The sequence below is a fragment of the Leopardus geoffroyi genome, chromosome B1 (assembly GCF_018350155.1).
Source record: "Leopardus geoffroyi isolate Oge1 chromosome B1, O.geoffroyi_Oge1_pat1.0, whole genome shotgun sequence".
NCBI classification, from domain to species: Eukaryota; Metazoa; Chordata; class Mammalia; order Carnivora; family Felidae; genus Leopardus; species Leopardus geoffroyi.
The window spans coordinates 192,936,327-192,953,330 of NC_059327.1; the positions used below are offsets into that span (position 1 = coordinate 192,936,327).

The 17,004-nt window shown below is 44.0% G+C and overlaps 1 protein-coding gene across 11 annotated transcripts in view; it reads left to right on the plus strand.

Moving 5' to 3' along the window:
* LDB2 (LIM domain binding 2) overlaps positions 1–17,004 on the plus strand; it is a 383,786-nt gene that overhangs the window by 137,481 nt on the left and 229,301 nt on the right. For all 11 annotated transcript variants that reach the window (XM_045474451.1, XM_045474456.1, XM_045474460.1 and 8 more), the window contains exon 2: positions 5,622–5,724. In XM_045474451.1, coding sequence (XP_045330407.1) covers positions 5,622–5,724 — 103 coding nt within the window. The remainder of the gene's footprint in view (positions 1–5,621; positions 5,725–17,004) is intronic.

The following is a 17,004-nucleotide window of genomic DNA, read 5'->3' on the forward strand; positions in this document are numbered from 1 at the left end:
TCCAAGTTAGTCTGACGTGAGGGGATTATCGCCTGCGTGAAGTCAGAGTGGTCAGCCACACCTCATCCCCTTCAAAATTCTGACTTAGTGAGCTTCTCTCTGGAATCCTGGCTTCTAAGCAGCTTGGCAACTTCACTCACACAGCCTCCTACTGGTCAACTTGCTAAACTTGGCAATGCTCTCTGCTCTGGAAGGAGAACTGGGAATTTTGTGGTTCTTCCATTTCTCCAAAGACGGAGGCGCTAGGTTTCTGGTCAAGAGGCGGGGGTGCTAACCTGTAGGTTCAACTGTAGAATGTTAACCAGTCTGTCTTTCTTTATATCCCCTTGGCCTCTTACCGTTCTTCCCGTGACCAGGCAGAGCGCCTTCAGCCTTTGCAAGGCTGGCGTCATTTTAGGTGACTGACAATGTGAAGTTGAATGATGGAGGGACTGGTTTGTCATCGTTGTCCACAGCGCATGAGGTGGCCGTGAGCTCTTACCACTAGGCACTGTAAGATCTCTGCCAGAGGTTTCTTATTTGATTTCTCGGAAGCCTTTGTGGCTGCATTTCAGCCAGCCTGGACCCCTAGCGTCATTATTATGCAAATGTCTTCCCCCAAATTGCCTAAGGGATGCCAGGAACGGTAGTCAGCAGCAAAATGGAAGGAAGAGGTGTGCAAAGAGGAAGTTTATTGCTAGGAGAACGTCATGAAGTTGGGGGAAAGGGTACAACATCTGAAAACACCTGAGTCAGAGGTCTGCTCAGGCAGAATTTCCTCTCGGCAATGCCAGCTGCCTTCGTCTTCAACTTAAGGTGAAAAACCACTTTTCAAGTAGAATTTGTTGAGGAAAATCGTGGACTGGTAGTTCATCAATTGTAACAAATGTACCACTCTGGTGGGGGATATTGAGAATGTGGGAGGCTGTATTGGGGGGAGGCAGGGGATATAACAGATATCTGTGCAGTCTGTCATAATTTTGCTGTGAACCAAAACTGCTCTGCAAAAGGAAATCAATTTTAAAAAATGGACTGGAGTTAGGCAGACTTTTAAGTGAACTTTAGATTTACCACTTTGTAGCTGTCTGATCTTTATTCAGTTTAACTTTTCTGAAATTCAGATTCTGTGTTTATAACTATGTTAAGGGTCAAATGAAACAATAATGGATAATAATAGCTTTCATTTCTTGAAAAGCTACTGTGTGCTGGACAGTTACTTTTTCAGTCCTCAGAGTCCACCGAAATTATTATTCCCACTTTACCCATGAGCAAATAGATGCAAAGAAGTCAGGTGACTTGACTAAGGTCCTCCAGCTGATAAGAGGCAGAATTTACATGTATGAAGTTCAATGTGACATTGAGGTTAAAGATGTCTGTTTTCTATAGGCTGCCTGCTCTGCTCCTCGGTAGCAATCAGGACAGTTGTGAATACAAGATCGTTCAAGTCATGTACAGCACTTAGAAAATACCGGGTTATGGATCCTACTATTAACCCAGACCCCTCCCCCCTCCATCCCACCTCCCCACCACCGCGTGTTTCCATAATCTGCTTCCTTCGCATACACTCAACGCAAGACTGGCCTATACTTGACGTTTAGCAAGTTTTTTGTTAAAGCTTCTCTCCTTTTATTCCCTTTCCTACATAAACACCTGTCCTCTCATAATTAAGGACTAATTCAAAAGCGTTATATATGTCTGTTTAGCAGCAGTTGACAATGATAATTTTAAAATATATAAAAAAAATTATGCCATTTTAGAAATATCAGCCAAGAGACAAAGTAGGGTCACAGCAATCAAGATCTCTTGAGAACTTTGGAGAGTGAGTTTCTTGAGTTGGGTTTGTGATGGTACAATAAAGAATTTCATTCATTCATTCATTCTATCCGCCAACCCCCAATATATGTATTTTGTACCTTTTCTGTGTCTGGGATAATTATATATTTCATCTTTAGTTTTGAAAAGTTCTTCTAAGATTCTTCACCAAAACCAATAGATTTTTTTGGTGTGTATGGTTACCTGACCTAACCTGCCCCTGCCGCACCTGTCCTGACACTTCCTGAGACGCAGACTTATCTTATGTTCCCTTGCAGTTGGTTGAATCATCACTTCTTGCATTGTTATGCTCGGCTCTCGCCGACACTCACTTGTCTAGGCAACGTGGCTCCTGTGCGGCTGCTTCTAAGCATTTGCTACCCCTCACTTCACCCGAGTCCTTCCCTTTTTCCCAGTGACTTCGGAGCAGCCTTGGTTCTCCCTGGGCTTTTCCCTCCCACTGCTCCATTTCCTGGCAGAAATGCCAGAAACCCAGAGTTAGATTACGGAGCAATGGAGGTGCAGGATCTGATCTAGTCACTGGGCCTTTGAATAATCACCAGGGCAAAAGAGAATGGATACATTTCTGTTCCGTGTTGCAGACAGGAGCCACTGCCAGGTAAATGGGCTACAAATAGTTGAAATTCTAGGGAAACCTGTTTGATTTATCAACAGGCTGCTTTATAAAGTACATTTGGGGTGCAGTTCTTTAGAACATGCGATGTCTCACCCCTTAAAAATGATACTAAAGACGGTAAGGCAGGGGCGCCTGGGCGGCTCAGTTGGTTAAGTGTCCGACTTTGGCTCGGGTCGTGATCTCTTGGTTCGTAAGTTCGAGTCCCACGTCGGGCTCTGAGCTGACAGCTCGGAGCCTGGAAGCCTGCTTTGCATTCTGCATCCCCCTTTCTCTCTGCCCCTGCCTGCTCGCACACTTCTCTTTCTCTCTCGAAAATAAATAAACTTTAAAAAAATTAGAAAAAAAAAGAGATGGTAAGGTAGAGTCAGGAAAGGAGCATTTTCCTGATCTTCACCGTGTCCTGGGCATTCTGCTGGGCACGTTAGACTCACAAATGTATTTAATCCTCACACCCATCCCGCAAGATGATTATTGCTTTGTTGCCCTTGACCCATGTGCTCTGCCAGAGAATTGTTACTGTGCTCTTGCTATCGTTATCCTCAACGTGCAAGTTAGGAGGCAGGCTCAGGAAGGTGAGATACATTGTGAACCCTCAAGGTGAGATACATTGTGAACGCTCACTTAGCTGGGAAGAGGGATGTAGCCTGGGAATGAGGGTTGCTGGCAGGAGCGAGTTGCATCACTGACAGAGTATCGCCTGCCGAACTGCCCCGAGCTAAGCCGGATGCTGAGCATCCTCCGGGGCGTCAGTCCTGGCAACCGGGGCAGGACCGCGAGGCAAGGAGCTGGACGGAGAAACCAATCTGAGACAAAATCCTTCCTTTGCACTCTCCCTCCCTTCTTTCTAAATCCTAACCCCTGCCTCGGCAAAGTCTGCCAGAGAAAGGAGGCAGGCAGAGGCTGGGGCTCGGATGTCGGAGGGTCTGAGTCGGAATCCCCAGCTGCACTCCGCATCGGCTGAGTGTACCTGGCAAGTTCCATTTACCACCCGTGCTTCGGTTCCTGCAGTTGTACGGTAGGGATGATACATGATGTGAGCAGCTTCATTCATTCCCTGAACGGCTGCTATTGCGTAATACCATGGGCTCGACGCCATTCAGGGGCCTGGGAGATAGAGCAGTGAGCACAGCACAGCCCCTCCTCAGAAGAAAATGATATGAACTGGAGAGAAAGGAGAAGAAGAAAAAAAGAAACAGGGAGGTATTAAGGAGTGAGAGGGAAAATACACATGAAGCACTTAGAATAATGCTTGGCATGTGGTAAGCACTCAATAAATGTTCACTATTATTCTTTTCCCATCTGTGTAGCAATTTGAAAGAAAATAAACCAGTGTGCCCAGGCTCTCGGATAGGGTTTCTTTCCCCAGATGCCTCTTCCACTTCTAAGCCCACTGATTTTTCTAGAAACCCTGAGAGCTTCCACGGCACCCAGGCTTCGTGCTGTGGTCTGGGGCCCGGAGGGAGGCTGTCTGTTCGTTGCTCACTTGGCTGTCTCCTGCTAGTAGGTTTTGAGCGCTTTGAGGGGAGGGACCGGTCTCTCAATCAGCTGTGTACTCTGAGAGCATGCACGTAGTAAGTGCTCAATAAATATTTGTTTTTGGGGGGGAAAAAAGGGGGCGGGGCGGTAGTTTGTATGTGGAGCCAGGCGTTGCCCCGGGTGCTTTTATATTTTACCGTGTTTTACTAAGGAAAGCGTTGGCTTTTGGTATGGTGATTGGGAGGAAGCCAGAAAAAAAAAAGAGACCCCAAGATTCATTTGCCTGAGCGGTTGCTTTTCTGGAACAAGGGACAGACAGCATCAACCTTCAGTGGCCCTTTAATTATCCTTGCCAGGACTGAAGGCTCATTCCTGACGCCCGCCAGTGTCAACGGCTTCATGTTGTCATAAGCAGAGCAACTTAACGGGAAGGAGAGAGGCTTGCAGTGTTTCTGCCCCGGCCAAGCAGTGGGGGCTGCGAGCCCCTCCCTCCCTTCCCTCATCTGACAGACAGCTGCAGAGCATTTCCTCCTAAAGTCTGCCAGTAACCAGTCATTCTCTGGAAGAGGATTGTGCTTCAGAATTTTTTTTTGGGGGGGGGGGGTGGGGTGGGTGTGGCTGGGCGGCTCAGTCGGTTAAGCGTCCGACCTCGGCTCGAGTCGTGATCTCACGCTTCGTGGGTTTGAGCCCCGCGTCGGGCTCTGTGCTGACAGCTCGGAGCCCGGAGCCTGCTTCGGGTTCTGTGTCTCCCTCTCTCTCTCTCTCTCTCTCTCTGCCCCTCCCCCACTTGTGCTCTCTTTGTCTCTCTCAAAAATGAATTAAAAAAAAAAGTATTTACGGCACATGGTGTAAGACATAGAGCACGAGGCCAGGTATGATTTCCCCTTTTGAATACGACACTCTGCCTAATTCACAGTTATAGGAGCCCCCTGCCCCATCACGATTAACAACGATTTTAACTGCCTTCAACTGGGCCAATGTTCAAGTGTTTTCTGGATGAGCAAGAGAAAGGCTCAACCCAAGACAAACAGTTCACATGGATAGTTTGCATTCTGCTGGACTGCTCTATTTTTAATAATCATGTTCATAACAAGGCAACAAGACTGCCCGTAATCTTAAAACAACTCTCAAGAACAATCCACATGCGTGTGATGGGTGTTTCTGCCGCTGTGTGTCCCTCTGTATCATCTGGATAGACCCATGTGGCAAACACGTATCTCATGGGCATATTTGCACAGGGCAGGGCCACCAGTCGCACCAACCCCTTTTTGAGTTAATTATCTCTAAAAATGTACTCCCCTTAAGCTACTTGTGATATGGTGGTTTCCGTTTGTAAAATCAAATTCTTAGAAGAGCAAAGAGAGACAGGGAGAGACAAAAAGAAGTTGAATGAGTTTTACGTGGAATGTAAACCCTTTTGTTAAAAAATGTCACATTGTGTTCCAAAGTACATTTATGAAATCTCCCCAAACACGTCCTCAAGAAGTAATTTTCATCCAGTTTGCATTAACTCATTTATCGAATCGGAATTTGGTCCCCATTTGAGGCAGTTAATTTGAAGAGTGACCACACGCTTGCCCACCCGCCTTCTAGAACACCCACACACATATGCTAAGTAACAAGCGAATGGTGACTGGGTTTTTCTTTCTTTTTCCTTTTCCTCTTTTGTGATATTTTCTGTTCTTGCCTGTTAAATAAATGATCCGTCTCTTTGCAGGATAGCGACAACCTCTGGTGGGACGCATTTGCCACTGAGTTTTTTGAAGATGACGCCACCTTAACCCTTTCATTTTGTTTGGAAGATGGACCAAAGCGATACAGTAAGAAAGCAGTTTATTTTTCTAATATTCCTTTTTTTTTTTTTTTTTTGCGCCTGTAAGAAAACCACAGGGGTCGTCAGAGAATAGCACAAGGCTGACAGGCCGACAGTATCCTCTCCGCTCCTGACGAGGCTCTTGCTTGCGATCAAGGCATTGTCGCCGGGTGGCAGGCAGAGTTGGCTGTGAGAGCTTTCCTTCGAGGCTTACGATGTTTGGGCACCTGCCTGTTTAGCGAGCGAGACAAATACGAACCAAATCACCCAATGATAAGTGGGAGCTGGATTGAGGAGTTTCCATTCATTTCTTTCCTGTGACCCTCCTTTATCCTTGACAGCTGGCACTTGAGACCCAGTGTTCTGCTTCTGAAGGTTCCTTTAAAAAAAGAAATCTTCAGTCACTGTACCAGCCACATCCTTCTAATTTCTTCTTATCAATTATCTCCGGTATTTATTTGACAAGTGCTATCTTTTCTTAGGGGCAGGGGAGGCCACAGCGGCTTTGAGCATACAGTTTGGGATTAGTGTTGACAGAATTATAGTTCCTTGTCTTTCCAGAGAGTGATAACTCTGTAAAGATCCTCAAATTACTGCCTGTGGCACCTTGGGTAACAGCTGATCTGTCCTGATTAGGTTCAGCTAACTTGTCAGAGATCAGATTTGCTAGTTGTGCTATAAGACCAAGAGGCAAAGATACATCAGCACAAAAGCAATTAACGTCTGGTTAGATCAGAAAGAGATGTGTTTTCAGAAATCAGCGTTGCACGTATGAAAGGCTGTGTCAGAGGATAAGACATCCCGAATGTCACAAACACGGAGATGATGGAACCAACCACCGTATGTCTGAACAAGTCAATCCAGAGCACTGGGCAATTGTTAGATAATAAGGCTCATGATAAACATGATGAAAAGGTCTGATTGTTGCTATATGTATTTCAAGGCTGCTAGAGTGTTGTTTTTTTTTTTTTTAAACTTTAGAGGAGTTTGGACAACTTAATGGTATTTGGACTTATTCTGTGACGGGCTGATTAATTACGCTAACATATGCATGGTGATTTTGCCCAATGGCAAACTGGGGACGGCAGGACAACTTGAACTCGCTGCCCAATTGGAACTCATTGCCATGAGCATCTCTTTGGACTTCTTTGCTGTGGGCTTTTAAGGGCATGGGCATTTCCAGTAGGTATTTTGGGTGAGGGGGGCTGTGGGTCTGCCAGACAGCGGGCTGTTTCAGAGTCATTCAACTTACTGACTCCTGTCATAAGCACTGGTGAGCCCACCTCGTGGGGTCCTGAAGAGTTAACTCGCTTTCCTGTGTGTGGGTGCCCCCAGGCAGCCTCACGCCCTGGAGAGTAAAAGAGTCCGGTGCAGAGAAGCTGCTGTTTCCGAAGTCCCGGGAGATAAATGAACTCAGCAATCCAACAATTACTCTCTCCCCAAAAGCCTGCCTGATCAATGGTGAATAATTTCGAGCCATGCAGTCGTCCATCCTCTGAGCCTTCTTATTTTCTTTTGAGGCATAAGCTCAGATAACTTCAAGTTATCATTGTTTTATGTTCCTGTGCTTTTTCCTTTTTTTTTTTTTCCTTTATTTTATTTTTTATTTTTATTTTTTGTGAATCCATCAGAGTCTGCTCAGGGAACTAGGATTACAGTTTTGAAGCCTGTACTAATACAGCAGGGGCTCGATCTTCCCTTTGCCCGCCATCCCACCCCGACACCGTCGGAGGGTAGGGCACGATCAGTATCCGTTTAAGATCTTACTGATATCCGTGCACAGGAGTGAACGCCTGACTCTAAGCCATTGTTGTCCAGCTTCCTTTGTTTCCGTGAGCCAAAATATTTCCCGAGCAGAGAAGGGAAACAAAGATGATTGACAGTTTGGAGCGGAGTCTCATCAGCTGCTTTGCTGACAGCCTGGTGATGTGCACATGCTGCTGATGTGCGGGCAAGTGACAGCTGATTGACAGCCCAGGACGGGGAGACAGGGAAGATGAAGGATGCTTAGAACGCCTGACGCACACTGTTTATGCAGGGCTCTGAGCTCGGGCGACGCCACGTTAACCCGTGTGCGCACCAGGCGGTCCGTGCCAGGTTGGGAAAACACCTGCCAGCCCTGGACTGGAGGTTACAGCTCTTCCCTGAAGACTCCCAGGGAGCTGACAGCCTTGCGTTTTTGAGAAAGAAAACAAGACTTGACTACTACGTTTCTATATGTAAGGAATCGCCCCAAATTACATTTATCCTGGGTACCAAGAAATATGCCAGATGGGGTTTATTTAGCCCTTACTGGAAAAAAAAAATTCCTTCTCTCTTCGCATCTCTATGCATTTAGAGGGTCCCTCTGGCTCTAAGATATCTTATCTCCAAGCTAGAGTAAATCCTATGTGTCTGCTTATTTGTTTGGTGTCTGTCGCCATCCTATTAGAATGTCATCTCCCTGAGAACATGAGCTTCATATTGTTTATTGCTGAATTCTCAGATTAATACTGGGACTTGTACATAATAGGTGCTCAGTAAGTATTTGTTGAACGAATAATTGAACGAGTAATGGACATTTGGGGGGAAGTTCGTAACACCAAACAGAATGTTGGCCAAACAATTCTTTGACCGAGATCACTGGACTTTCTAAAATGGGAAGAACATGATCCACAGCACTCTGTTGGTGTTTTCACATAGGCCATAGGATATGGTCTGATCTACTTGAAGTGGCGGGGGGGGGGGGGGAACCAGTGAGATAATAATTCAGGAAATCATTATGCTTTCCGAGATCTATTACTCTTTCTCTCAGAAAGCTCCTCTGTGTTGATCATGTTCCTTCAGCCACTCTAGTCCTCAGCCCTTTCCTCTCCTGAGGGGGGTGGGACTCCCTCCCCGCAACTCCCCCTCCCCGCAACCCCCCCCCCCCCACCAGGGTGGGATATGGCTGGGGCAGGTGGAGACTGCTGATGTTTTCCTGGAAGACTGGGGCTGGGGGTGAGGTTGGTGTGGACAGGTGCCAGGTGGACAAGATTACCAGACCGTGAAATTGAGCTGTGCATCCCTGCCCCTGCCTTGTGGAAGGTTCAGGGAGGTGTTTCTTCAGCAGCTGGAGAAGTGGGCAGTTCCGAGAGGCAGTTTTCTCCCTGGATGACGCGGAATCTCAGGTGGGCAAGAGAGCAGGGACAAGCAATTCCTTCTCTGTCAGCAGATCGGTAGTTAAAGACTGTTAGAGCTGCAAAGCATCTTTTCCAAAAATGGAAACTTGGTCCAGAGAGCCCCAGCTGGTGAGTCACTGGGCCTCAGGCCATTTGACTCCAAAGTCAAAGCCAGGGCACCTTTCCTTCCCTCTCCGTTTCCTGTCTCCACACTGTCCCATAGCTAAAGGGAAAGGAATGGATTGGTCAATTCACATGTTCCCAGGAACATAAATCACAAATAATTACTGTGGCTTAGTTGACAGGGGAGGCAAGGGAAGTGGAGGACTGGGGCTCTCAAAGCCCCCTGCACACTTACTTTCTAATTCTGCATCCCGCGGGGTGTGTGGTCTCCCTTCCCTAAGGACAGAAGTGATCCCTCTCAGGTTGATCACTCCCGGGGAGCCTCCAAAAAGCACCTCGAGTCCTCCGGCCCTTTTTGAACACGTTGTGGAGTTGTGTCCCACACCATTCTCTCCCTCTGTGACCATCACAAACACCCTTTGGGTAACGGTATGGTAAGCCCCTCCAGAGACCTAGGCTGTGCCCAGGTCCACGCTGGCCATGGTCTTCATCTGTTCCCACTTCACTCAGGAGATCTCTCTTTGCTGGGAGAGATGCAAGGAAAAAGTGCTCCTGGCTCTCACGACATTGGAGAGCCTGGGAGTTTGCACCGTGTAGCAGAAAGGGCAGGAGGATCCCATGTGAACATTTTTGGTTGTCATATCATGCTTTGATGGGTGGACAGAAGCTCCATTTCCTCATCTGTAAGGTGTAATACTACCATCACTGGCTTGGGGTGAAAATTAAGTCCGATAATACAGTCCAAGAGCCTCAGACCATTTGAAACACTGACCGTTATTCTTCTTCTTAAGTTTATTTATTTATTTGGAGAGAGAGAGAGAGAGAGAGAGAGAGCACACATGTGGGAGGGGCAGAGAGAGAGAGAGAGAGAGAGAGAGAGAATGAGAACCGCAGCCAGGGTCCACACTGTCAACGCAGAGCCCGATATGGGGCTTGAACTCACGAATCATGAGATCATGACATGAGCCGAAATCAAGAGTTGGACGCTTAACTGACTGAGCCATCTTGGTGCCCCTAGCACTATTATTATCGATAACAATGCACGGCCTTGGCATTACTGTAGCTTCTGTGCCCTGAAGAGGCGTGCCATTGGGCAGGTGTTTTTCAAGTGGGCTCAATGTGCAGAGACTCACAGGTCAGCTGGGAGGTACACGACCTCACTGATGGGCAGTTTCTACTGAAATGCCGCATTGAAGAGACTATATCCTCCCCAGCTTTCAACTACACACATTCACTGTTATTTCTGGCATGTAGATTATGTTCAGGAAGGGAGAAATAGGGCAAGGGTGATTGAGAATGTGTGGGGCTTTGTACCTCTGGGGGCTGAAGACTCCAGACGCTAAACCGGGTGTAGGTTGGCATTGCCTTGGACATTAGGGAAAAAAGCGACGTAACTACTAAGTGACCATCGTGTTTCAAGGCACTTCTCATCGGCCTACTTTGCGAGGAACAGGGTTCAGGCAGGGGCTTTGGGTCTGATACCTGAGCTCAAATGTGGCTTTGCCTTTTGCTACTTGTGTGGTTTGGTGTACATCACTTTCTAAGCATCAGTGGCCTCATGTGAACAGTGAGGGCTCGATGCAGTGATGTATATTTCCAGCTCCTTGAAAATGTTTCTTAAGTAGCCGTCTTTTGATTGAATTCTAACGTGTGCCTTGCTGACTCTAGATTGAGATCCGAGGCAATTCAGATAAAATTGTCATTAATCCCTTAACTACTATTTGCAATTTGGGGCTGGGGGGCCCAGTAATTTTCTATCATATACTTGTTATTTTATCTTGACTTCCATATTCTGTCTGGACTAAGGATTTCTGGCACGACCACACGTTTCCACAGTCACGTTAGCCAAAGACTGTTGTGTTCCTCTCTGTGGCTGCTGGGGGCACATCTCACTCAACAACAACAAAAGAAAATTGTTCTAAGACATATCATCCTCCATATCATTATTTTCTTGTTTTCCTCAGCCATCAAGTCCTATTGATATTGTGAAGACCGGCCAGTCGGCCTCTCTGTGGAGCCATTTCTACCCTTGCTGTTTCTCCTTAACATTTTCTTTCTCACATCCCTTTTTTTTTTTCTTTGCCACTTCTCGAAAGCTCTGGTACCATTGCAATATTGACTAAGTTCTTCAACGTTGTCTTGTAATATGTGTTTTTATGTCCTGTGTATTTGGATGTGTTCCCCCTAAGGTAGGGAAATTCTATGAGGCTCAAGTAGCTTCACTATCTCTGGTTACTATTTTTCTCCTGCTTTTTATTGGTTCACCTCGTCCAGCTGTGTTTTTACTGTGCTTGCTGTATAGGAATGCTAAAAGCATTTCCCCTCTCTCCCCCACTTTCTCTTTCCCCAATATCATATCGAATGACTAAAAATATATTTCTGAGAAAATCATTCCTTGAATATATGCATAGGCATTTTGACACGGCATTTAATAACTACTGGGGCACAGACGTGGCCATTTTGAAAAGTTACCTGCAAAGAGCATGCACTACAGCACATGGGGAGAAGGGATTTACAAGGCGAGAATCTGTGCCTGTGTATTTTCTATGAATAACACCTCTATGGAGTCCACCTGAGATCTAGAAGGCGCAGGTTTGTGTAGCTGGGACTTAAAAACCCTGTGCTTTCTCAAGAGACGTTTGTTAGCTGGTCCCTGGGATCTTCCTCAGTCAAGTAATTTTGTTTCTCTGAAAACTCCTCCTTTAAAAAAAAAGTTTATTTATTTTTGACAAATGGAGAGAGTATGAGTGGGGAAGGGGCAGAGAGAGAGAGAGAGGGAGAGAGAGAATCCAAAGCAGGCTTCGTGTTGTCGGCGCAGAGCCGGACATGGGGCTCGAACTCATGAACTGTGAGATCATGACCTGAACTCACATCAGACGTTTAACTGATTGAGCCATCCGGGCACCCCTGAAAACTCCTCATTTAAAAAAAAAATTATGGTGGTAGAGATCAAAATCATGGACTTTGGATCCATGCAGATTCATTTTGAGTCTTTGTTCCCCTACAGCTGTGTGATATAGGCATGTGACAGGATGTTCGGCATGTTGCATAAACTATCTTCACCTCCGTTTTTTCACATGCAGCATTAAGATAATAATAATGCCAACATCAGAGAATACTTGTGAAGATTAAGTAAGATTAAATAGCATGTAACTTTAGCTTAGTGCTGCCCATGGAGAGCATACGATAAATATTTATTGTATGAATAAATAAATGGAATGAAAATAGAGGATAATTCCCATTACTCATTCAGTCATTTGGCACATAGCAGGGAAAACTTGGGATTTGGGCAGATCAGACCCGTCTTCTTTCTATATGGAAACCTTAAGAATTTAAAGACCAATTGGGAGAAAAACTGAGTGGAAGATGATGACTTAAATAAACAAGTCCTAAATTATTACAAGTCTGACCTGTCCAGGGAAGGGTGAGATTTCCATCCTCTGTTCTGCTCAGGGAGCAAGGAAGTGTTGAACGCTTGGGCGCCTGGGTGGCTCAGTTAGTTGAGCGTCTGACTCTTGATTTTGGCTCAGGTCATGATCTCGTGGTTGTGAGATAGAGCCCCACGTTGGGCTCCACAGAGCATGGAACCCTGCTTGGGATTCTCTCTGTCTCTCTGACTCTCTGCTCCTCTTCCACTTGTGCTGTCTCGCAAAATACATAAATAAACTTCAAAAAACATTAAAAAAAAAACAACCCTGTATCTTATGGAAAAGAATGCACCCACTCAGAGTAAGCCTTGATGGTAAGTTACTGGATGGCTCTGGCATTTTTGTTTCCTACGGATGTAGATGTCTTTGTCTCAGAAGACTCTGAAAAATGCTTTCCTTTGCATGGAGCTGCACTAAGTGGTTTCTGGATGACTCTAGCCTCTGAAGTTATGATTTTAGCATGTAGCCCTTTTAAATAGCAGTCTTCATTAAGCTGGCAAGATTTGGAGTAAATTAAGTTAGGATGAAAGCAGCCTTTCATTTGAAATTCATTTGCTCCTGCACTCATTCCTTGATTCATTCATTCAGAACTCAACAAGTGTTTGCTATTTGCCAGACATTGTCATAAAGAGACAGTCAATTTTTGAAAGGAGGACAGTTCATCACAAATTTTTCCATTTACTTTTGATTTCATTCTATTTAAAACTCTTACCTTAAGTTAATACAATCAGCTAAGTAGCTCAAAAAGAAAATATTCTTGGGACATTAATAAAAAATCTATGACTAGCTATAAAAAAGACTTAAGAGAGAGCTCGCAACTGATAGATGAACAGACAGACTTCTGAAAGGGAGAAAAAGAGACTAAATACCTCCCCGTTTGTGGTTCCAAATTGATGATATCAACAGTTGCAAATAGGCGGTGACAATAGATTGAGCAGATGTTACATTCTCTCTCTTCACCAATAAATAAGTACCATACTAATGGTCACGTGAGCTAATGGACCGAAAAGTGTTTTGAATAAATTTCAAGTGCTATACAAGTTAAAGGTATAATATCATTGCATTTATAATTGATCTTTAGGATTTGGTGACTTTTAATTTTCCCTTTATATGTCAAACTGTTAAGAAACCTGGACGATTGTTGGATCTTTCATCATAGGGTTAAAATTCACTATCAAATACACAGACTTGAGGATGTTAGGCCTCTGACTGCCCTTAAGAACTTAGTTGGGAGGTCTGAATGAGGTACTAACTAGGAAATGGACATTATATGTTGTTTTTGAGACTCTGTGTGACTAAGATATCTATGGGATCCTGGCACATGCATTTCCTGATTCTTGGTTTCATGGATACATTCCTATTCCCATGTCCTTCCTATGGCTCTCAGACCAAGATGGCAATACGATCTAGAGGGATAAATGTGGCCATGTTTTTTGTTATCACAATGGCAGGAGGTACTAGTGTTATTTATTGTCTGGGGGCTAAAGAAAATAAATATGCCACATAACAAAAAATTATCGAGAAACATCTCACCAAATCCTCTTTCCCTCCAATTTACTCATCATCTTAAAGACAGTGTTGCTAGATAAAATGTAAGTACACAAACGTAATGCTTGGGACATATTTATGCTACATAATTATTTGTTGTTTATCCAAAATTCAAAATTAACTAGGTATCCTGTGTTTTTCTTTCTTAAATCTGGGAGCCATACTTGATCCTTCAAGTATCCCAGTTTATTCTTGGATATGAAATCTTGATAATTCCAGAGCAGCTCCAAAGCAATGTGAGCATGACTCAGCATATGAAAAAAAAACAAAAAAAAAAAAAAACAAAAAAAAAACCTCTAAGAGATTTACCTGTTCCTGTTATTCACAGTGGTCTTGCCTCTGTTTATTTTCAGCAAATGTACTCACCAGCCCCACCTAAAGAATAAAACACCTCAATAGAGGGTGGGAGTGCAGGGTGAAGCCTGCCTAAATTTAAATCCAAAGTCCACCTTGCAGGCATTCCACGGTTGACTTTGCCAGCATTTGTGCAGATGCTGGGCATACATACATGAGTGTGAGAATCGCCTGTGTTAAAGGAGCTTATAGTTTAACGAGGGAGTCAGACACATAAACAATGAACTCTAATGCAATACCATCAACACTGGAGGAGTAGGCGGAGCAAAAGTACCATGGGGCATTGAGAAGTGAGTGATCAAATATGCTTTTAGTGAAAAAAGACTCAGGCTGGCAAAGACTTCTTTCTAAACTCCTAAAACCCTTTGTTTCTTACAGCCGTGACAGAAACCATCATGCCAAAATACCTTGCAAATATGAGGCTTTCAGAATGGATTGAGTGAATAATGCAGCTCTGGTCAATAGTACAAATATTACTCAAGGGGTCTGATTATTTAGACCACAGACACATTATTGCACATATGATTTCCCCCCGGTTTAATACGTTTCTATCATCGCAATCTCAAGTTGTAGCAACTCATTTTGTGTCATGGAGTAACAAAAATGTCAAAGAGCAATTTGGAAATTTAGCCACAAGCAGAATAAGGACTTGAGATTCACATCGACCCAACCTACAACACCAGGATTGATTTTTTTTTTCCTTTAATGCTTTTGGCTATGGGTTGGTAATTTCACTACTTGATTCGTCTGCTAATCTATTAAGTCTGATGGTACCACCAAATTTCATAGAATAAGTAATCCTTAGCAATGGTTAACTAGGTACATGAGTCTCGTTGAGTGAATCTTAATGGACAGAATTTCAGTTGAAACACTTATTTATCCACTGAACATTTCTCGAGGACTTTCCATGTGTCATCTTTCTGTGCCCTGGCAATAAGAAGACGAATGAGCAACATCGCTTGCCTTGGAGGAGCTAAAGGTCTAGTGAACTATTGTTTGTAGGACTTGACTGTTAGCAGGTTTTAGCCAGATCTTTTTAAATACATGCCTTCCGCTTTTGATTGTGAACTTGTTCTTAATAAGGGTCACCACTCTATTTTTAGACTCTGTATCCAAATGTGGTATTGGTATATTTTTAACATAAAGCATTTTGAAAACCCACTGTTAAGCTGGGATGTGTGCAGTATTTCCTTTGTATGACTCTGGCTTGTGACGTTCTTGTTCAGTGGGGTGAGCTTATTTAAGCATCTTCCCCCCTATCGTCACATTTGTGCTGTGTTTTCAGGTTGTGGATGCACCTTATTTATGCAAATGAAGTCAAATAGAGGATTTGTTACAGTCGGGATAAATTAGCACTCTTCTACAACTGTGTTAAGCAACGTTCAGGTGGATTTCATTAAGAATGTAGAGGGTCCATGATTTTTAGATCACCTATCATGGTGTGTTTCATTATTTATTGTTTAATCAAGGTAGTCATGTTGGAATATCTGAAATCAGGAGCTTATAGAACCTGGTGCCTTCATGTAGTTTGCTTTTATTATTCATTCTGAGAGAATGAGCTTCACGCAACTATCATGATGTACTTGTTTATTTTTATGAAGTTGATCCTTTCCCAATTGGTGTTGTCTTTAATCTACTCTCTGATGATAGCTTCCCTGGTGCAACATGTATCTTTGGCTTTTCAATAAGTCAGGAAGACTTCAAACTGACAACAATTGAGGCTCATAATCATTTTGAAGATCTGTAGAAGGAGGAAGTAAGGTCACTTGGGAGCGTGGCAATAAAGCGACTCCTTTTTTATGAGACAAGTTCTCCACCTTATCTGGAGTAAACAGAGCCTTACGTTATTGTTACAAACTTTTCTAAAAGTATGTGTGTCTTACTTCATCCTGCCTTTGAATAATCTTACTTACGCGTTGATCGTTCATCTTCGTTTTACTTTGAAAAATACATTATTTGCTCTGCCAGGTTGGGTTAGTTACCTTGAGAGCAATGAAAAAACAAAGCATTCTTCCAGCATCTTATCAGAAGGCGAGCCTAGTCCGTCATGTTGGGGAGGGTACTGCCTCACAGATGTGCATGGTATCTCCGTGCCACTCCTCTCTTTCCCTTCTGATGGTTCTCAGTGAAAGAACGACTGTTCGCGTGTTGTGTCTCGGACTTAAGGCCAGCTTTGAAAATAGTTCGAACGTGGAAGTTAGCTACCTGAGAGATGTTCAAATCCACATGAAATTTCCTCTGGAAACGTTTATCATGTTATACGTGTGAAGTAGGACCCGCATTTGATGACGCCAGCTACGTTTATTCACGTTTTGGTGGAGGTATTTAAGAAAGTCCAACTTTTATGTTGAAAAAAAAAAAATAGTAACGGTCAACTTTTCTAAGGTTGCCTGCATAAAATAGCAATGTTCCTTTGCTTCTTTGTTTCTCTTCAATAGAACCATAAGAGAAATGATACCTGGTATCTGACTAATTATGTAAGCAAACTGCTCAATATACCCTTAATCGTTCTTCATGCTTTTAGACACTGTACCCAAATGTGTTTCCTATAAAACGCTTTAGTACTTGGAGATCTTTTTTTTTTTTAAAGACGGGCCCCCAAATCAGTAATTATGAGAGTTACTATTCAGGTTCACGGCAGTGAGGCCACTGTTTTTCACTTGATAATTGCCTTGATAAACTAATAGACCGGCG